Source organism: Ochotona princeps, chromosome 16 (genome assembly GCF_030435755.1).
Source record: "Ochotona princeps isolate mOchPri1 chromosome 16, mOchPri1.hap1, whole genome shotgun sequence".
NCBI classification, from domain to species: domain Eukaryota; kingdom Metazoa; phylum Chordata; class Mammalia; order Lagomorpha; family Ochotonidae; genus Ochotona; species Ochotona princeps.
Window position 1 is genome coordinate 8,468,569 of NC_080847.1, and position 22,571 is coordinate 8,491,139.

At 38.6% G+C, this 22,571-nt stretch overlaps 1 protein-coding gene across 3 annotated transcripts in view; it reads right to left on the reverse strand.

Annotated features, from left to right (window-relative positions):
• The window catches only part of CNTNAP4 (contactin associated protein family member 4), a 557,001-nt gene that overhangs the window by 247,899 nt on the left and 286,531 nt on the right, over positions 1–22,571 (reverse strand). For 2 of the 3 annotated variants that reach the window (XM_058674663.1, XM_058674662.1), the window contains exon 1: positions 8,463–8,627. The exons of the other annotated variant lie outside the window; for it this stretch is intronic. In XM_058674663.1, the coding sequence (XP_058530646.1) occupies positions 8,463–8,547 (85 nt within the window). In that variant the 5' untranslated portion in view covers positions 8,548–8,627. Of the gene's footprint in view, positions 1–8,462; positions 8,628–22,571 lie in introns of those variants that run through there. 3 annotated transcript variants of the gene reach the window in all.

Sequence of the window (22,571 nt, forward strand, 5' to 3'; positions counted from 1 at the left end):
CCTGAGAGCAATTTCATCACTGCTCTGTTAAATACTTATGGAATTAAAAATTTTTATAGTTCCTAATTTTGAACTACTTAAATTGTCAAATGTTTTCAGGACTCACTCACTTTTCCAATTATTACACTGGAATGACTCATTAACTGTAACACAAACAGGTTCATTTTTACCTCCTGTTAGGCTATTTTCCCAAGTTTATCACTACGGTACTACTTTGTGACAAACCATGACAAAAATTCATTGGAAAGAAAAACAAACATCAGGCACACAAGTTGTCTTCCAAAAACAGGTGGGCAAACTGAAGCAATGATATAAAATGTAGTGAATTTTACATATACATCCTTTATCATTATGTGATACAGTAGTTTCAGACATCAAGTATGTGAATAGACTGGCAAAAGGTACTTTGGCAAAACTTTTATCCTCCAAGCTAAGTCAGAAACAAACACGTTTCTTTCTGCAGAATATATCCATTTTTTTTTTCTGATCAACACAGAACTGTCAGACTCTTGCATTCATGAACACACTGGAGATCCAAACTCATAAAAAAACAAAAACAAAAAACCAAGAGTGGACGTTATGACCCAGGAAGTGAAGCTGCTGCTCAGGACACCTGAGCCCCAAACCTAAATGCGCACAGTGGAAGTCTTTCCTGACTTCTGACCCAGCTCCCTGCCCATGTACACCCCGGGAGGCAGCAGAAGATGGTTCAAGCACTTGGGTTCCTGCCACCCGCAAGGCAGATCTTAGATGGAGTGCCTGCTCTTCTTGGTTCAAACTTGACCAAGCCCCAAGTGTCACAGCATTTTGGGGAAGTGAACTAGCACATGGAAAATATCAGACTGAAAACAAGAAAGGTCTCTTTCAGAATATACAACATAGGCAGGCCTAACACATGTGTGCATTCTTTCATGCATACTGAATGAAACAGTCAGAACATCACAGTGTTAGAACTCACTGAAGAAGTTTCATGTTGAAACCACAGATACCAGAGACTGACACATTAAACCACTGCCTGCAATACCAGAATCCCATATCAGAGTGTCAATTAATCAGTTCAAGCTCTGGCTGATCCACTTCTAATCCAGTTCTCTGATAGTGTGCCTCGGAAAGCAGCAAAAGATGGCCCAAGTACTTGGGACTCTGCCTCACATTTGGGAGACACAGATAGAGTTCCAGGATCCTAACTTTAACCTGGTCCAGCCCCAGCCATTGCCACTAATTGGGGAGGGAACTAGTAGCTGGAAGACTTCTTTTTCATTGCCTCTCCGTCTCTCTGTGTTACTCTGCTTTCCAAATAAATAAATAAAAATGGGTGCTTTATTTTAAATTCTTGTATATCAAAGTTTTTGAAAAATTTAATACAACAATGGAACAGCCAATGCCATTGCTATTTAAAAATATAATTTGTTGTAACTAAGAATAAAGGGTAAACTATTGTTTCTCTAGACATTTTCAATCTTCAGGTATTTTTACTCTTATGAGTATCAAATTATAGTGTTAATCTGAAGAGTGAACTATTATATTTCAATAGGTTCAGTTAATTGGCCTTTTGGGTGAGTTCACCCTTTCTTTGAGAAAGACTTTCACTGCCAAACACAAGAACTGATAATACTCCATAACTTCTGTCAAAGTGAAATTTGGGGCATTTGTTTCTCTTTTTGAGACTCCTTTTTTTTTTTTTAAGATGATCAAAATCAACCACATCTTAGTACTTGATGCTACAAGTGAAGAGCTTGGTTTTTTTTTTTTAAAGTCCAGCAAAATAGTATTGCACACATGCTATAAGAACTAATCCGTCCACTGCCACTCACAACACAGTTAATTTTACATCACATAAAAATAAAATCATTAAACATCATTTTTAAAGGCTACACTCTGTGATGACTCATCATCCCTTTCATACTAGTTAACTGGAAAAACAACAAATGATTCCAGATAAATACTGAGAAAGCTTTGAGATCAAAATTTTCAAATCTGTAACCACTGAAGTACTAGGTCCCTGGGGGTGGGGGGACAGGCTGCTATCTGCACTGTTAATCATATCGCCAGTAATATTCAACTACCAACTCAAATATGCATGTATGGCATGTATAGACTATGTTTTTCTTTTCTTCCTACTGTTTCAGGGACTGAACCATTCTATTAAAATGTCAACCACTAAGAAGGAAAGGAAATTATTAAAAGAATCATAGTAAGGGATGTCTTAGATACCCTAGGAATAATTAGCACTCTTTGATTTATTAGCTGACAACAAGAAGGTTCCAACGGACTAATTTGAGGTAAAAGGAATCCAAATGCTAACACAGTACGAAATAGAGAAAGATGGGTTTTATAAACAAGTGTAAAAAAGAAAAAAAGACCTTCAAAACCACACAATACTAATGGCACCATTCCTCATTATCTAAATCATCCACTTAGAATGGATGGTCAGGAATCCTATCGCGGTTTCTGTCTGACACTCGAGAAATCCACATTCCAGTAGTGGCTATGAGACTGTCCTAGTTCACTTGCTTGGCTGGAAATCCACTCTTTTGATGATGCTTAGAAATCTTTCTTTTCCTTTAGAACTGAACAATTATAAACAACACTATGAAAAAGAGATTATTTTGATGACAAATGACCAGCTATTTGGAAAAAATATCGTTGGGACCATTGTTGTGGCATGGCACGCAGAAGCGGCATACCAGGATCCAACCTACGTGCTGATTTGAGTCTTGGCTGCTCCACTTCTGATACAGCTCCCTGCCAACACCCCTAGGGAGGCAGAGCAAGGCAGCTCAAGTGCTTGGGACCCTGCACCGATATGGAAGACCCGGAGGAAGCTCCATGAACAGTTGTAACACTTGCAGCCATTTGGGAAGTGAAGCAGTAGATGGAAGATCAACCTCTCTCTGTCTCTTCCTGTCCCCACTATAACTCTACCTTCTAAACAAATAAAATATATCTTTAAAAAATATATACTGATGCAATGGAATTTCAATGAAAATCATTGTTTAGAGATTATAGCCTATAATATTTCAATTTCATTCTTTTTTGTTTCTGTGTGTGTGTTTTTTAAGGCCATCCATAATAGGGCCTGATGTGGTAGCCTAGTACCCTTGCATGCACTGGAATCCCTCACGGGTACCAGTTCACGTCCCAGCTGCTCCACTTCCCATCCAGCTCCCTGCTTGTGGCCTGGGAAAACAGAGAAGGATAGCCCAAGGTCTTGGGAGACCCAGAGGAAGCTCCTGGTCCTGGCTTCGGATTGGCTCAGCTCCAGCCATCACAGCTACTTGGGGAGTGAACCAGTGGATGGAAGATCTTTCTCTCTATATCTCCTTTTCTCTGTATATCTGCCTTTCCAACAAAAATACATAAATCTTTTTTTTAAAAAAAAAAAAGCTATAATAAGTAGTGTAATATAAACTAATGAGCTCAAGGATCAGTTCTTGGAAACCAAAAGTAACTACAATTCCAAATGGACAAGGCATTTACATACAAATTAATTATACTGCCATGAATAGGTGAAAGGCACTTGGTTAATTATTGTGAATCCTCAGTGGATAGGGCTTAAGCGAAAATCTATTTTTCAACTTACTCTAGAAAGTTTGCCAATTTCAGAATTTTTAGGAAGCTGCCATTTTTTTAATATGTATAATTCATATTAGGAAAAGATTTCAACTAGGATACAATTTAAAAATAGTCATGCTATACATTACAGCATTGTACATCAATGCTCTTGCATTTTACATAATAAATATGCCATAATCCTTAGCATGAGAATAGAAAAACACAAGACATTACCTATAAATTATAAAAGAATTTCTCCAGTTTATCGCTATATCTATAAGGGACTTTTAAATTTATCAATGCTATTATTATTGTCATTTTCCATGATACAGTTTTGTAGGTATAGAGATTCCTACATCCCCCTTCCCATCCTCCTTTTTTCCTCAGCCACTTTCCCCATATTATCACAGAAACATAGTATTTTAGTAATGGTTATAAGTTTAACTTTATGCTATTTAAATGTTTCATGGTATTGTAAGTATAGGCAAAGGCAGAACATCCAGTATAATGGAAGTTTCTGATTTAGAATCCATAGACAAAGGTACTCTTCTCACAAGAACAGTTTCCTCAATGTAAATTTCTGATTGGTATGGAGTGAGACATTTTATACTCACGAAAACATAAAGCAACATTAGAATTTTTGCTCAAAATATTGAAGATGAAATTACTTACTTATACAGTTTACTGAATAACCTATACCAATTACTTGGGATTATATATACACTTTTGAGTACCCAAAACCACTAAAACTATCCATATAATTACATAAAATTCATACTCATGGAATAATAAAATTTCTGAAGAAACGGGACTGAAATATTTACTTGAAGGTTTGCCAGCATTTGTATTGTTACCTTCAGTACCCCAAGTCTACAAGTACAGAGTGGCGTCAAACTTTGTCATAGTAGCACAGTTTACACATCATCCGTGTGTCGTGTATTATTTAAATACAGAAATGATACATGCATGAGGGCACATCAAAAAGTTTGTTGAAAATGGAATTAAAGGTAAGTATACTTTGGTGATGAAATATTTTACAACCTCTTTATGTGAAAATTCTTCAAAGAATTTGTGAAAATGGATTTTAAAAACCCCACAATTTCAAATTTTTCACACTAAATAAGCTTTTTATTTTACTTTCCATGAACTTTTTGAAGCACCTATGTATGGCACAAATTCCCAATTTAATTTTCCAAATTAATTTCATAATACCATAATGTTTACTCCCTTTGAATAAGCACAAAATGCACATTAAAGACATAGTTGAGCTTTGTGTTAGTTTAAGAGACATGTTTCCTGCACAGTTAGAAACTGCCCTTATCAAAAATGGTTTGGGGTGCATGCACTAAGAAGCACGAAGAAGGAACCAAATGAATAAAACCAATCGCCATTCCTGTGAGAAGAGCCAACGTGTCAACTGATGCTCATCAAGTGTTAGCTATGGACTGTATTGTATACTGCATATAGTCCACCATAGATTGTGTTGTATCAATACTTTACTATTGTATTCCTGCTACTTTTTCCATATACTTGGATGTGGGGAAAGATAAGAAGTCTTTAGGAAGAATGAAAGGCTGAGAATGAACAATTTGAGCATTTTTCTGTTGCATCTCAGAGTGCACAGTGATCACTGATTCAGGCAATTACCTTTTGGTTACTGATTGTTTCACATATTCTTCAGTGCTTCTTTTAGGATAGTCAGCAGACACATCTTTTACTTCAAATGAAGAAAGTAAGAACACAGTGAGAAGCTCTAATTAAGTTGTTGGCCAGTTCTGTAATGAGCATTAATCATTCTCAGAGTAACACTGGGTATACCCAAAGCTAGACAGCCTCCATCACATGGCCTACAAGAACTAAGGGAGCACAAAACTCTCACCACTTCTTACTACTGCACACTTCTGCTTACCTGTGCTAAGTTGATCTCTCCCAGAGCTAGAAATGCCTCAACATCTAGGAGTTGTGAATTTCTCAGAGAAATTACAAAATGGCTCTCTCTCCTTTGTGTATGCCTCTTAGCATGTGCAGAAGGCGCAGTGAAGCTTTTCATATAACAAATCCTCCAAGGAGCTGCTCCAAACTTTCATGAAAGAGGTGCTTCAATATCACAAGAAACTCATCTTGACCAGTACAAAGACACAAGACTTTAAGCTAGTGTGCTGCTTCCGAAAGTGAGAGAGATGAGAAAATCCATGGGCAAACACTGTGGGCCACTCGACACATTCCAACTTCCAACAACTGAGCACTTATCATGGCCGTCAAAGATGTGCAAGCAAAAGGGTCTAGTAGGCTATACATTATATATTTATATGCATATATATAAAATACACACACAAGTGCATGTACATATATGTGCATTCATCTGAACAGAATGCTTGTAATGTGAAGTTTTCCTGCTGATTAACTGGAACAATTAATGTTCAATTCAAAGTGTGCCTAACGTCTGATTTGCCAAGGGCCATGAAAGCTTTCTTGTGGGAAGCCTTTGGCTGACTCAGGGGATAACAGATTTGCTCCTGGTGAATCAGCTGTAAATAAAAAGAAAAGGTCTTTGTGTTCACCTGAGAGAGTTTAATTTTCTTTATTTATATTCAGTTCTCCCTAGCTTCAATATGGGTATTCAAGATTGATTCACCTTTTCTTAATATAAAGTCTTGTCTAGAAGAATTACTGAAGTTCTTATAACATTTCTAAATGCTTTGCTGGCTGAAGGCTGCTTATTCTTCATACTAAATTCCAGTCTCACTGGTAAACATATATACTTGTCCATCTGAAATATTCTCTACCATGACTTTTCCAAAAACAAAATCCCTTACAAATACTGGATAATAAATTTTGAATTTATGAAATAAAGCATTTGCTTTTGTATGCATTGCTGCAAATTACACCGCCAAAATATCAACTAGAAATTACTAAATGAGACCTTAATTAGATGCTCTGACATTGCAAGCACAGTCAACCCCTCAGAGGCATCATAACCAATAACCCCAACTTCAGTATTTAAAGGTTTCCAACAACTTAAAATGTTTGGGGCTCCTCGTTTCATCAAAGGTTAGAAAAGCCCTGAGCTACTTTCTGAACACATCAAAGCTGTTAGACACAGAACCAGGACTGATCTTTATAACATCAACAAGAGGCCCACCCACAGCCCACCAGACATGCACATTATTATGCTTTCGGCAGATCTCAGGAGCTCCAGGAAGGTGACACATTACTCAGGAAAGCTATTTAACGCTAGTCTGCAATGGACTCTATCTAGAAAACAAACAAGCATAAACAACTATTGCCCAAATTGGTCATGTGCATGCATTTGTAATCCCAACTATGAGCAGACTATTGGAAAGCCACAGACAGGGCTGAGTCTGGGTGAGTTACATTGTGTTTTTCTTGCGGGAAGAAGCTCCAGGTGCTGTGCTTTATATTGTAAGAGTGACCTCTAGTGCCTTCCTTTTCACTGAACTTCAGTAGTTGCGAGACCAAGTACCCCCTTCCTGCAAAACTTCACTGGTATGTGGGTGTCTGTGATGCTGAGGCTGTTGCTGCTATTTATTTGTTACAGCGTTTACAAATGCTGCCATTACAGCATTCTGAGATTCCAACCAGGTGAAGTTATACACACCTTACTGACTTGCAAGATTCCCCCACACCCACATTTCAAACTGAATCTGAAACACAGTGCAGCACCAGGAGTGAGAAGACGTTCTCTCAGAGTGATAGGTCCGATGAGCCCGTGCTGCTGGGGACTGGAGACCACAGTGGTCATGCGGGGAGAATGGACACCAGGCCTGTGATGGGAAGTCCCTGATGCTAGTGCAACCAAGGAATACACTGGCATAAACGCCCGATTACTGGCTTCCATCCCCCATGCCTAAACCTGGTGATGCAGCAGCAACACACATTCCTGAGCAGACCTCATTGTCCCTTCATGAAAAGCAAATGAGCTTTCCCTTCAAAATCCAAGACAGAATCCAAAGTTGGGCTCACTGAGTGTGCCCGTCCTTTACTGAAGGGGAAGGGGGATTTCTCCCATTTGGAGACTGGAAGCCAAAGGCAACTTTTAAAACTTTTTCTATCTCTGGTTAAAAAAAAAAAAGTGCATGAAAAAGGCAGCCAAATTCTTTGGGATGGTATTTAAATTAGCAGTAGGGTTGTGATAAATTATCCCTAAACTGATGGGCCCAGGATCAGGAGGTTCCATGACAAGGATGTGCAGTCAAAAATTCAACCACTGAAGCATCCCACTTTTGACAAATCACCAGAATGTTTTTCCTTTCAGCAAAATGTAGCCATCAGTGCCTCGCCCGACCTTCCCCAAGTGCTCCAAGTGGCCTGCTTTTAGCACTGAGCACCCAGATCGGAACACTGAGGTCTGCCTGCTCCTGGAGTCTGCAGTGCGTTCGCTTATTAGTCTGCATCATTTTGGAGATGCAGCCAGCTGCCAGTGTGCCAAATCGCAAACTTCAGAAACGTAATCAAATGCAGCATGATATGAAGTCTGCCAGTTGCTTTCCTGTTAGACATAATTCCAATAAAAGCCTGTAGTCCTAAAAGGGGGAACAAAATCAAGACATTCCTAGGCTCTTCCCTGGTTAAGATGCTAATTTAATGTTTTACTAGAACTTGAGCAAGCTCAATGAATATTCAAAGACAAGAGGGTAAAATGGGTAAGATGCTGCTCAGACAAGAAAAAAAAAAAAAGACAGAGATACAGCACTTTGCCTCTCGTGCCCAGACCAAAAAGAGAGACGAGTACGCATCACAGTAGCAGGCTTTTAAAGACATGCTTCATCTACAGCCACATGCCTTGTGGCAATTCCAGAGGCAAACAAAAATCATAAACACGGCAGAATTAAAGTTTTTTGCAGAGAGCTCCCTGCAAGTTTTTTCATCATTTGCCGTATACTTACAGGAATTCTCAGCTTCCACTCGGTTCCAATTCTGAGTAGATAACAGAAGCAGTGCCTTGAGGATAGCTCCGATAGCAGACCCCATGTTCACATCTGCCGGGTTCCCGCAAAAGAGCTTGCTGGCTTTCCTGGGGCTCCAGCCCTGCTCTCAGTGCCTCTCCCAGCTCCGCCTGAGTCTTCAGCACCTGAGTCTTTCTCTGTATCCCTCCCTCCCTTTCTCCTCCTTCCCTCCTCTCTCTCTCTCTCTCTCTCTCTCTCTCTCTCTCTCTCTCTCTCTCTCTCTCTCTCTCTCTCTCTCTCTCTCCCTCTCTCTCCCTCTCTCTCTCTCTCTCTCTCTCTCTCTTGCTCTCACGCGCTCTCTCTCTCAGACACACAGCCCTGACACTTCACTGAAAAGCACCCAGCATCTCCTCTAACAAGCATCCACACTGCGAGGCCACGCCCACTCCTCGCAGCAGGTCCCAGAAATTGGCAGCCGCATCCTCCTCCAGATACACAGCCGCGCTCTGAGCTCAGTCACTCGTGCACCACCGGTGATGAAAGCTGGACCCAGAGGCGCGGTCTCCCGCTCCTCCTGGGCTTTCTCGGGGCTCCCCGCTCCCTGCTCTATTCTCCAATAATCCTTAACCCTTTTCCCTCCGTTGGCGGTGAAGGTAGGGGGGAAGGGGAAGGTACTGGAGCCTTCTGATTTTTCCCGAGGTCTTGAGTCTGGCAGAGCAGAACGTCACACTGAGCTATTCCTGGGCTCCCGGGAGTGCGTCCAGGTAAAAAAAAATGTGTGATGTTTCCCAACAAAAGCATTGAAATGAGACAGAAATAACTAGGCAGCCTAGGTTAAATTGAGCTAAAATTGCCCTTAGGGTAAATACTTGCTGTTGTTTGTTTCCATAAAACTATTCTCTTCAGCCATGGGGAGGATTTTAAGATGGAAATTCCTCGCCGGTGGACCAACATCCCTGCTTGGCAAATATTTAAACGCATCTGATAACGGCCTGCGACAGATTAGCATTACTTATTTTGGTTCCTGCTTCAGGAACACAAATCCATGATGAAGTGCTCTGGATGGGTTTATTTTGATGAACGCACCATGCTGTGAATACGCAGCAGCGGCATTTGACAGTCAAATTCTTTAATAACAATTCTCAAAAGGCCTAAAAGGAAAAATGATGGAATAGCGAAGGAAGAGATTCACCCCCACCCAGTACACACACACACACACACACACACACACACACACACACACACCCTAGGAAGGTGAAAACGAAATTCAAGTGATCTGGAGGACAGAGAAGTAAAAGTTGAATTCAATGGCTCAGAAAAAAAAAATGACTCTTTAGATGACTGATCCATGGACACTATTATGTGTCGGATGGACTATGAAAAAACTGAAATGGAATTAACACCCCCTAAGAAGAAGAATATCCCATGGTGTCACAAAAGATAAATCTCTCGAACACAGATGTCAAGATTTGGTATTGAAGATGCGCTAGATTCTGTCAAGGTGGGCATCTTGGGGACTGCAGCCTTCAGCTCTCACAACCTTGTCGTGGCTAGGGGAACATCAGACACATCCCGCTAAGAACACAAAGTGGACATTTCTGCACTTTCTATTTTACAGATGAGAAAACAGCAATCGGGAATGATTGGAAGAGGTAAGAACGTGAGCGAGGAAAGTGCTGAGGACTGAACTGGACTTCTGTGAGTTTAGTTCCTCTGCTGTCATCCTAGGACTTAAGATTACAGTATCCAACCTTCCGAACTCTTGTCAGTGGCGGTGAAAATCCCGAGGCCCTACCACACAAAACAGCAGGGGAAGTGACAGACCATCGTGTAAGTGCTTTCTGTATTTCTACAACAAGACTTAAGATTTTTTTTTCAAGCACAATACTGTTAAGTGAAAGCAATATGTAACCTGACAATTGATTAAGTGACTACTGAAAGAGATTAGATTTTATTGAGCACCTACTATATGCCACATCTTATTTAGCTCTATTTAAATACCAGTGCTCAGAGGATAGCATCCTTGTGCCTGGTGAACAAACAGAAGGAAACTGAGCCTCAGCCAAGCTGAGCACAATGCCCCAAGTGCTCCTCAAAGTAGGGTTCTGGCCTGCAAAACTCTGAAAGGGGTGGCTGTCACTAACTGCACGCTGAGACGCAGAATCCCAGGCTCTTGTTGATTTCCTACTATTTATTATCCCTATTTAATTGTTCTCATAAAAGAAACATGGGAGCATGTATAATAGAGCCAGCACACATGTCAAAAATAAAAAGCAACTGACTGAACATGTCCTGACAATAAAAATTTCTTTAGGACAAAGTGGAAATCATCCTAACAGTCATTAAGATGGATTTTTTCGTCATCGGGGGCTGTCATATGGGATGAATTGAAGACCTGCACCAACTAGAAGACCTAACTGTTCCCAGTCCCTGCTAATTCTCCCCCGCCTCACAGATGGGGAAGACAGATGCACAAACCCAGCAGGGCAGAGGACATGGATATGGAGAGCAGAGTTGTGGATAGGAATTCTCCGGGGTTTCAAAAGACAGCATTGATTGATGATGCTGGTGCTTGGTTTCCTCATTTTTAACCAATGAGAAAAATGAGCAAAAATCATCAGGATGTAGTGTGTGATGACCACCTATTGGCCAAGCTTTCAGTGGGTTCTCAGTCCCTCCCTAACCTTAGTTCTCTGTGTTGGAACTGGACAGGAAATGGCCCACACCTGCAATGTCAGTTCCTGGCAGCCCCAGGGCCATGTCAGTCCCACCTGTCACATGCCAGCTGCATGCTCTCAGGCTCACTCCCTGATCACCTCATGATCCTTGCTTTCCTCATCTACACATGAAGGATAAATGGAGAAGCCTCCTTGCAGTTGAACTGATGACCTGTGAATTGAGTCTTCCTTTGGCAGCATGCAGTCAATGCTGCTATCGTAATCACTGCATTATCTCCACTCACTCTGCCCAGCTTACCCCTTGCCAGTGGAACAGGACTCATTGGTGGCAGGACACAATGGGTCACCAAGACCTACTCTTTTGTGCTGCTTTTCTCCATCCCCACAGGGTGATGTTCAATATCAGGAAGAGTTAGAGGGAACACCAGAAAAGTGTAGAGACCTAATTTTGCACATTTCTGTACTGTTGATTCAGACTCTTTGAGTCACACTTCTCCTTGCGTAGGAATATGTGGTTGTATTTTCCACCAACCAAGGAGGGAAAACACAACTACTAGTGCTTTGACTTTGGCATATACATGCTGTGGGTCAGACAGTGCCTGAGAAAGCAGCATAAATGAGATCAAGATATTAGAATTCGTGCTAACACTGTTTTATGTTCTTCTTAATATACCTGGCTGAGAACTGTATGCCTCTCCAGTGTTCACGGAGACTCCTACAGTGAAGTTTATATGAGAAAGGACATCAGGCCATGATGGAACAATGTCACATCAAAAGACTAGAATAACTGGAGGAGACATTTGATTAAGGTAACATTTAGAATACCCTCATCCTGTGTCCCAGCTCTCCATTCCGTCTCCCTGATAATGAACATAGCAAACAGCAGTCTCAGTACTTGGATCCCTGCCACCCTCGCAGGAGATCTGAATGGACTTCCTGGTTCCTGGCTTCAGCCTGGTCAACCTCTGGTTATTGGAAGTAAAGCAACACAGAGATCTCACTCTATCCTTTCTCCCCAACACCCTTTCAAGTCTCTAGTAATCCCGGTGAATGAATAAATAAAATATGACATATGTGATAGAATAATAGTCATAAAATAGTGTTTAATTACACTGGATATTTCAGACTGGAATCATACAGTATTTATCCCTTTGGGACTTGTTTATCTTGTCCAGTGTAATAACCTTAAGATTGAGTCACACTGCAGCAAATCCTTTGCTCCCTTTATTAACCTGCATAATATTCCACCCATTGTATAGCAATCACATTACCTAATTCATTCGTATTTAAAGTAATTTCTGATAGGAAACGAGTTACTATTTTCATCATACTGTTTTTATATTAAATTGATTTCTTGTCCATCTATTTCTTCTTGTTGCCTTCTTTAATGTTTCACTGAAATTTTTGAAATGATATCCTTTTGCATATATTCTATGCATTTTTTGTAGTTACTACAATTACATAAAACATTTCAGTGTTATAACAAATTTAACTTGATTGCAACTTATTGTCAATCACCTACAAAAACTCTACTCCCTCTCTGTCTTCCCCATTTGCTCTACTTCCCATCCAGATCCCTGCTTATGACCTGGGAAAGCAACAGAGGACGGCCCAAAGCCTTGGGACCCTGCACCTGTGTGGGAGACCAGAAGAATCTCCTGACTCCTGGCTTTGGATAGGCTCAGCTCCAGCCGTTGCCAAAGGGTGGAAGATCTTTCTGTCTCTCCTTCTCTCTGTAAATCTGATCTACCTTTTCAATAAAAATCTTGAAAAAAAAAAGACTAAAATGCAGAGGCCAGCATTGTGGTTCAGTGTACTGAGCTGCTGTTTGCATTACTAGCATCCCATATCAGAGCACCAGTTCAAGCCCCAGCTGATCTACTTCTGACCCAGTTTTTTTGTTAATGTACCTGGGGAAGCAACAGATCTTAACTCAAGTGCTTCAGCTCGTGACAGCCATGTGAGAGATGCAAATGGATCCTGGCTCCTGGCATCAGTGCTACCTATCCCCAGCCATTGGAACCATTTAGGGAGCTAATCAGTTACACAATCTCTCTCTCTCTCTTTTTCTGATTTCCCTACTCCAATCTTTCTGCATTTCAAATAAAGTGTACTTTAAAATTAATGTAAAGAAGAAGCAATGCAATCTTTTCCCAAAGTCTCATCACATAGTTACATTATATATAAGCAATGTTTTATGGGTATAAAACAATTAACTCACAAAAACGATTGTCATCATCATGGCTGGATTTCATTAATCTCTTACAGAGTCAAATTTTATCAATATTATTTGCTTACAGTTTGTGCTGTCTTTTTAGTTAAGACACAATAAATTCCGTACTATAAATGCATTTTTCATTTGTGCTTTTTGTGTTACTCTGTGTATTCGTTTTTCTATTCAATCATTATGTTACCAACAGTGAAAGTGACGATTTTGATACTAACACATAGATTGAGTTTGCCACTATAAACACCCTGAGATCTAACAGCTCACATAACACAACCCTTCTATTTGAACATTTAAATATAAAATTAACATACAATTTTATGCAATGCCATATGCTCTCCTCAGAAATAATAATAAAATATATTCATGTTTCCTCTATTATATTGCAATTTTACTTTTCTCTTAAGATTAAAATCTTTGGAATTCTCCCTTACATAAATTACGCCCATAAGTATATATGTATATATAAGAATATGTGTAAATATTTGATATATATGCATATGTATGTGCATATGTAATTTAGCAACTCATAGAGCATATAAATACATATACAATTATTTCTAATAAAAACTATTTAGAATTTTAGATATTCTGATTAAATGTTAGGTATAGAACAAGTATTTATAGTATCTTTAATGACTTGAAACTTAGCATTTTTAAATAAACTTCTGATTTCTAAGTAATTTGGCTTAGGAAACAAGAAGCAAGTTCAAAAAAATTCTCATTTTTCTTGCCACTCAGTTTTGTCTATTATTATTCTTTTTACAATGGTTTGATACATTTGCTATAATTGATCAATGTGGATACTATTAACTAAAACCCATACAACATTCAGATGTCCTTCATTTTTTCCTCCAAGCAATTTTTTCTGTTCTAGGATCTCATCCAGGATATTACACTATGTTTAATATTCATGTCTCCTTAGAATTCTCTTGGTGGTGACAGTTTCTCAGAGTTTCGTTAATCTTGATCATTTTGACAGTTTTCGAGCTGTCCTGGCGGGCTGTTTTGTTCAGTGTTTCCCTGTTGTGATTTGTCTGTTGATTTCCTATGATAAGTGTGTGATTAAGAGTTTGGAGGAGGAAAGTCAAAGAGGTAGGTTCCATTTTCTTGCAGTAAGGGGACACAGGTTTATCCCTGATGATGCTGACCTTGACATCTGAGGGAGGTCAGGTTTATCCACTAGGAAGCTCCTTTTCCTTCCTTTTTTCCTCCCTTGTTGGGAGGAAATCACCACACAGCCCATACTTAAAAATGAGAGATCCTACTCTACCTGCTTGAGGGTGAACAATGTATCTAAATTATTGAGGATTAGTTTGCACTGCATGATTCTCTAATCTTCTATATTATGTTTCCTCACCCAGTTCTACAATCAGCTACTTATTTATGAATCTCTGGTTCCTCTTAATAGAAACCAAAACTGAAGCTCTAGGTATGCTTTGGCACTATGGCATATCATTATTTCTAGGATCTTTCAGCTGAAAAATGAAAATACATGTATCAGTAGTTTTCATAAAGTTCATAGAAATGCATATTATGAAAAACTGCATGGCTTTCAATTTCTGTGCTAAAATCAATATATTTTTAATTAATTTTCCATGTGTTAATTTTTTTTTATTTATTTGAAAGGCAAAGTTAAAGAGAGACAGAGAGAGAATATGATTCTTCTATCTAGTGATTCACTTCCTAAATGGCTGCAACAGCCAGGGCTGGGCCAGGGCAAAGCCATGAACCTCAGATGGGTCTCCCACATAGGTATAAAGGCCCAAAGACTTGCACTATCTTCTGCTGCTTTCCTAGGCACTTTAGCATGGAGCTGGATCAGAAGAGGAATGATTTGGATTCGCATCAGGCATGCAAACAGAAGGGCAACATTGCAGGCAGCAGCTTAATTTGCTATGCTACCAGGCTAGCCCTGTGTGGAAACCGATATCTACAGGTGTTTGTGTGTGTATCAATCTGCATCTACATAGAATTAAGTATGGCTTCACACTGAGTTCCCAAATCTAACCTGTCACCACATGGCTCATACACGTCTTCATCCCTTGATGTTCCAGGAGCTGCCATTCCAACGGTAAGTAAAGATTCCCATGAATTGCCATCACTTACTTAACTGTTCAGCTTCAATATACTTTTGGAGCGGTGGTACACTTTTTAAACAGTAAGTACTCCCTTGGGAAATACGCTTACAGCCCAAAGTACATAGCTACAGGATTACTCCTTTTGCCTTTAGTTCCACAGATTTGACTCATTTCCAAAGTTACTTAATTCAGAATTGCTTTTACCCTATCCCTTGAAAGGCATAGCTTCACACATTTCTAACTCGAGCAATTGTTTTCTCACATTCTACATTTCATCCTGGCATTCCTGCCCTCCTAACGTTTTAATGTTCACACAACAGGCTTATTTTCATGCTGTAAGGTTCTATACATTGGATCCTGAAAAATACAAAGGAACATCTATCCCTCATTACAGAATAATATAATAACACTTAATATATAATTTTCCCTGCCATAAAAATATACACTGTTTTCTCTCTCTCCCATGCTACTACCAACCCCCAGAATCCACTGATCTCTTTACTGCTCCTATACTTTCTGTTTTTTTTTTCTTTGCTCCTGAACTCTCAACTTCTCTAGGATGTTATATATTGGGAATTAATTAGCATTCCTTTTCCACCTAGATTCTTTCATTTGATATTATGCATTTAATATGCATCCCATTCTTTTGATAGCTTAATAGAGACTTCCATTTAATTGCTGCATGATATCACACTATAGAGATACGCTGCTGTCTCTTCGTGCATTCACTGTTGGAGGCCTTTTTTGTTGCTTCCAGTTTGGAGCATTATTAACAAATTTGTTACGAACATTCATATTCAATATTTTGTGTAAATACAAGTTTTGAACCCATTGGAGTTAACACTGAGGAGCATGACTGCTGAGTCAGGTGATAACATTGCATTTAACTTTATAAGAAATGCTGAAATCAATCATTCAGCATTCCCACCAGCAATGAGTGAGTTCTTGCTGTTTTATGTCCTTGAAAGCAATTTTATTAGTTATCAATGTTCTGAATTTTAGTCATTCTAATGAACATTCAATTGTTCATTAAGTATTATTATACATTATTGTTAAACAAAATTAGTAAACATTATTAAATAATGTTTCATAATTTAACTTAAAATTCATAAATGAATGATAAGCAACCTTGGGCACCTTCTCATCTATCTGCATCTGAATGCTGCCTTTGAGGTATCTGTTTAGATATTATGCCCATTTTCTAATTGAATATTTTTATTTTCTTATTTAGTTTAACAGTTTCTTATGTATTTTGGACACATTTCCTCTATCAGATACATGTTTTACAACTTTCTTTACAAATATATTTTGTCTACAGCACATTCATTCATTTCAAAATATTCTTATTAATAAAGATAAACAAGTTTTATATATTTCATATGTACATATTAAAAGCATAATGATACTTTCCAATTTATTCTCCCTTCTGCCTGCACTACCACCATATTTCCTCCTTCCTTTCTTATTATTAAATTTTAAAATTAAATATTTTCAGTTTATATTATAATCACAAGCTTAGCCTTCCACTAAATAAAGAATCCAACATGTAAAGCTTCCTTCAGAGCGGAACATGTTTTAACTTCAGCATAGTTTCTCATGTCTACCTTTCATGGATCGTTTTCGTGTTTTAACTATGAATCCATCACCAAACAGCTTTCCCCAAAACGTTTCTTTCAGTTCTATATTTCTGCATCTGAAACTTAGTTTTAGGATCTATACTGAAGTACATTTTTCATGTAGACATCTAATTATTTAACCACTTTGTGCTGAAAAGACTATCGTGTTTCCATTGAATTTGTTTTCTTCCTCAAGGTTAGTTGGTCATGTTTATGTGGGCCCTTTCCATGTTCTTTCCTCCATTCCATTGATCAATGTGTCTGTTCTTCCAACAGAAGCATGCTGTCTAGATAACTGTAGACTGCTGGGTAAGTTTTGAGGTTAGGCAGTAGAACTTCAAATTGTTCTTGACTGTTCTGTACTCTTTATCTTTCCATTTAAACTTTAAAAATTAGCTTCCCAATATCCTCAAAGTAGCATATCTGAAAATTATTTAGGATTGTGTTGCATTTAACAGATGAAATTAGGAAGAAATGACATCTTAACTATATTGCGACTTCATCCAACCCATGAACATGGGCTCTTTGGTTCTGCATATCATTGTTTTTCATCAGTTTGGCCAACACTGTGGTCTGGGTAGTTGTGTTTCAAAGAACTCATTTATTCAAATCCTAACACTTGAGGTTATGGCATTACGAAGTGGGAGCTTTGGCAGGCAACTGGGTTACAGGGAGCCCTCATGAAGGATATTGGTTTCTTCATAAGAGACCCACAGAGGTCTTTTGCTCCTTCCATCATGAAGGGACAAAGCAAAAAATCTGCCAGCTCCAAGAAAAAGGAACAGTGTTCAGAACTGAGTGAAAGTAATGTTTGTGTTTACAAGCCATCTATTCTGTTATTTTATTGTTACATCAGGTTAAGAGAAAAAATTGTCATTATTTCTTCAAAAGTGTGTATCCTCATTTCCTTTGTATATATTATTTCACTGCCAATTTTCCTACAAAGATGATCTTTCAACTTTACATTTGTTTCAGTGTGGGGCAGTTTATATTTATATGAGATAAAGCTCACTAATGTCTTGTCCTTCCATATTGATTGTGCTGTTGAATCCAGAGTATTTTTTATATCAAGGATTATAACTTAGCTCTAGAACTTTAGCTTGCATCATTTTTATTTTTCCCATGACACAACAATATTTTGACAACAGAAGCAATTATATTGAGGGTTTCATATCCCTTCTGCTCTTTCCAGCATCAATCCTGTAATGGCAACATTAGCCATCATGGGTTATTTTCCTATAAATCATCTTTCCTATTTCTACATGTATCTAATAATCTTTGGTTAGATAAGAGACATTCTGTGAATTTTCTATGGTTGCTTGGTATATATTTTTGTGCACCTGTAAGTCCTGAGTTTTGTTCTGAGATGTAGTTGTTATTTACAAATAAATTGAACAATTCAGGTCTTGATTTTATGGTTTTGTTAGGTAAGTCTGCAGTAGTAGTGAAACTAGGACTAATGATTCCCCACTACTAAATAATGATTTTCCTAGTATAGTCAATGCTCCATGAATTAAAAAGTTTATTTTTTCTGGTTCGTCAGAATGCTTAAGTGGATACTCAGGTGGGAACCTCCCTCCAAGTCCCACTTTCCCTCTTGCACGTTCCTCTTCTCCTTTCAACCTGTGCTGTGAATCACAGCTACTTTGAACCTCCCGAGCTCTCCAATCCATCTGCTCTGTTCCCAGAGCCTGCCAGACTCTGCATTTTCCCTCTCCATACCACCACCTGGAACCTTTCTACAGGCAACAAAGTCAGATCACTTTATTTATCTTTGATCTTTCACGAATCATTGTCCTTTGTCAGCTGATATCTAGTTCATGAAACCTTTCATATAATATGTCACTCCATTTATTTTCACTTATAAAAATTAAGGGTTAAGTATGATCCCTGATCATCTCTCTGTGGAGGAAGCACAAGAAGTATAAAAAGAGCATTCCTCACTTGGGTCACCCATGAGATGAATAAATTACATGAAAAATTCTTCCTAAAAGTTTGTCTCTGAACAAAACTTAGATACATCTCTAGAAGAAATTAAAAGATTATCAGAGGAGGAAACCAGATTTTAGAGAAATCTACCTTCTAAAATAATGTGCTCTGATATTTCTTGAAGGGAAATGCTGTGTGGATGCTCTCACCTATAACACCAAAGGCATCACAACAGGAATAGTTGATACAAAGGTTTCCTTATATTCTCATTTTTTATTTAGGTACCACTCAACACAGAAAAAGAAGTCTGATTCTAAAGTATGTTAGACTTTACACATAAGAATAATTTATTCAGGGCCTGGCGGCGTGGCCTAGTGGCTAAAGTGCTCACCCTGAAAGCGCCGGGTTCCCATATGGGTGCCAGTTCTAATCTCGGCAGCTCCACTTGGGGAATGAATGATCGGACGGAAGATCTTTCTGTCTGTCTCTCCTCCTCTGTGTATATTCGCCTTTCCAATAAAAATAAATAAATCTTAAAAAAAATTTATTCATAAAATTAGAATTAGATTGGGCCCAGTGCAATAGCTCAAAGGCTAAATCCTTGCCTTGCATACACCAGGATCCCATACGGATGCCAGTTGCACTTCCCATCCAGCTCCACTTCCCATCCAGCTGCTCCACTTCCCATCCAGCTCCCTGCTCATGGCCTGGGAAAGTAGTGGAGGATGGCCCAAAGCCTTGGGACCCTGCACCCATGTTGAAGACCAGAAGCTCTGGCTCCTGGATTTGGATTGGCTCAGCTCTATTTGTTGTGGCCATTTGGGGAGTGAACCAGCAGATGGGAGATCTTCTGTATGTCTCTCTTTATCTATGTATTCTGATCTGTCTTTCCAATAAAAACAAATAAATTTTTAAAATTATGATGAGATTTTGTGCATGAGAAAATAAATATAGGATTTGTTCAAATTATTTTAAGTTTATCAGCATAAGACCAGAGCACAAAATTCCTCAACCATAAATAGCATTATCTTGAAAACCCAAGTACACTAAAAATGTGAGCTTGCCTTAAATCACCCTCACCTAGACTTCATTAATTTCAGCCATTTTTCTAGAGATTGATCACAATTATGGAATTATTCACTATTCAATAAGGCTGTATAGAAGGACAGGGAAAAATGAGCATATAGGGTAGACAATGGTGAGGGAAGAAGACTGAAGAAATGTATAATTAGGGTATCAAACATGGATTTGCCTAGTGTACACTTTTGTCTCACTGAAATCCTGTGAATACAGCATTCAGAGCTTCTTTTTCCTGATACAAAAAGACTATCCCAGTAGGAATGCATAGTGTTGGAAAATATCATGCTTAGATTTGTGATGTCTTTATAGTGACTGATTTAAGCATACATGAACACAGTTGCTGAATTAAACAAAGAATTCAGCAGATAAAGACTTTCAAAAAATTTTTTGTCTACCAGCGTTTATGTTTTAGAACTTTAGACAGTTGCATGGAAAGTTTCCATTTATCAGAATAATGAAGCGGAAACAATGTTGGCCCCAGGCAGGTCCAGAGAAATCAAATCCACCTACCACCTAGATCTTCAGATTCACAACACACAGCAAGCTTCCTGCCCAGCAGCTCATGGGTCTTCAGGGAACAATTTTCCAACTCTCAGGTAAAAAACTATGGTTACAGAACAGTGAGGATGACTGGGGTTAATCTCTGGCAAGTAAAACTGGCTGATACTTTTGCAAACATTGTAATGGTGCCATCTTTCCAGCAGCAGGAAAAGGCAGAATGCACCTACTGGGTTCACGTCTTTCTTAAAGAGACTTTCTTTGTGCTAAGAATTCCCCCGTTATCCACAGGGGAGTCAGCACTGTCAGGCAGATTTATGCAAGAAGTTATTCCATTTTGGCTTGTTAATTAATATGACAGTCACTAGCTAGTGGCTACTCTACTGGACAAAGCAGATACAGAAAGTTTCCATCAAAGGGCTGTGTTGGAAAATTGCAAAGCCATGTAAAGTTGTTATAATATATCACTGCTTCAGTATCTACTTATTTTTTAATGAAAGGCATTTAACAGCTGTTTTTTCTTTCCAATATTACTAAAACTACATACAACAAAACTTTAGATTGTACTGTCTTAAAGAAGAAAACAAAAAGTCGCCTTGCTCTTTATAGGTGACTCAGGTGGATAAAACAATCTAGATAGCTCAAACATGTTTTCATGCAGTGTATGTAGTATCCTTATCAAAGTCACAAATAAAGGTGGAGGATTACATGTAAATTAACTTCCTATGAGTATACAATGAGAGGACCTTTGACATAAATAAACATGCCTTCCCCTATTTCTACCGCTGCATAATTCACAAGAGCCACAATACAGATTCAGCCCAACAGTCCATCAAGAGACCAGTAGACCCAGGAGAGGTCCAAACACAGTGGAATACTATTTCCACCTGAGTAAAGGACATCCTTTCATTTGTAATCACAGGTATGGACATGAAGGTCATTAAGATAAGTGTGATGTATCAGAAACAAAGCCAACTACCACATGATCTCACTTAGACGTGGACTCTAACATAATGAAAGTCATAGAAAAAGAGTACAGGCGGCCACCAAGGATACAAAGAGCACACAATTTGTGAAACATAATAAGTCCAAGAGATGACTTTCACAACATGGTGATTACAGTTAACAAATGTGTATTGTAGTCTTCAAAATTACTGACAGTATTTTTTTGTGTTCTCACAACAGAAGTATGTGGAACAATGTACATGTTAATTAGCTCAGTTTAGCCATTCAACAATGTCTCCATATCTCAAATCATCGTGTCTTACATGATAAATATATATAATCTTGTCAACAAATGTCAATAAACAAATGCAAAAAGCTGAAATTGGTATGTATACTGTGGTTCAAATCTGAAAATTACTTGGACATGCACGATGAAAGAACAAAATCTAACCCAAAAGTTCCAAAAAAAAAAAAAATAGAACAAAAATGACTACAGTTAAGATTTATAGAGCACTGTGGCCCAGTCACATAAAACCATAAAGGGAGTGAGACCAACAGTAAGAGCTTCTGAATTTCAACTCCCTTCCTCTGCTGGAGGCAAATCAACTTTCTCAAAACTGTAATATTCACACTTCCCTTTTAGGTTGGTTGTGAATGTTACATGAAAATAGCCAACGCTAGAAATCTATTCCAGCTCCTAGAACACTGGGAGGTTGTCACAAATCGACCCCTATGTTACTAACCAAATAAGTAAATATGGTAAAAACAAACTTTCAAAGCAGTGAGAAGTGTGTGTGTGTGTGTGTGTATGTATGATGTCATAAATACTGAGTCCAAACCAAATGTTTAATACAAATTTTGGATGCTGTTACTGTAGGCCAATTTTTGTAACAAAATAATATTATTTAGTCTATTTTATCTGGATCTCTTGACTGATGAAACTTCCCACAAAATGATGAGAGCCTTTTTCAATTTTTCAGGGAGCTGTATCAGAAATGAAGCAATCAGACTCAAACTGGCACTCTAACATGGGTTGCAGGCATCATAGAGGTTAA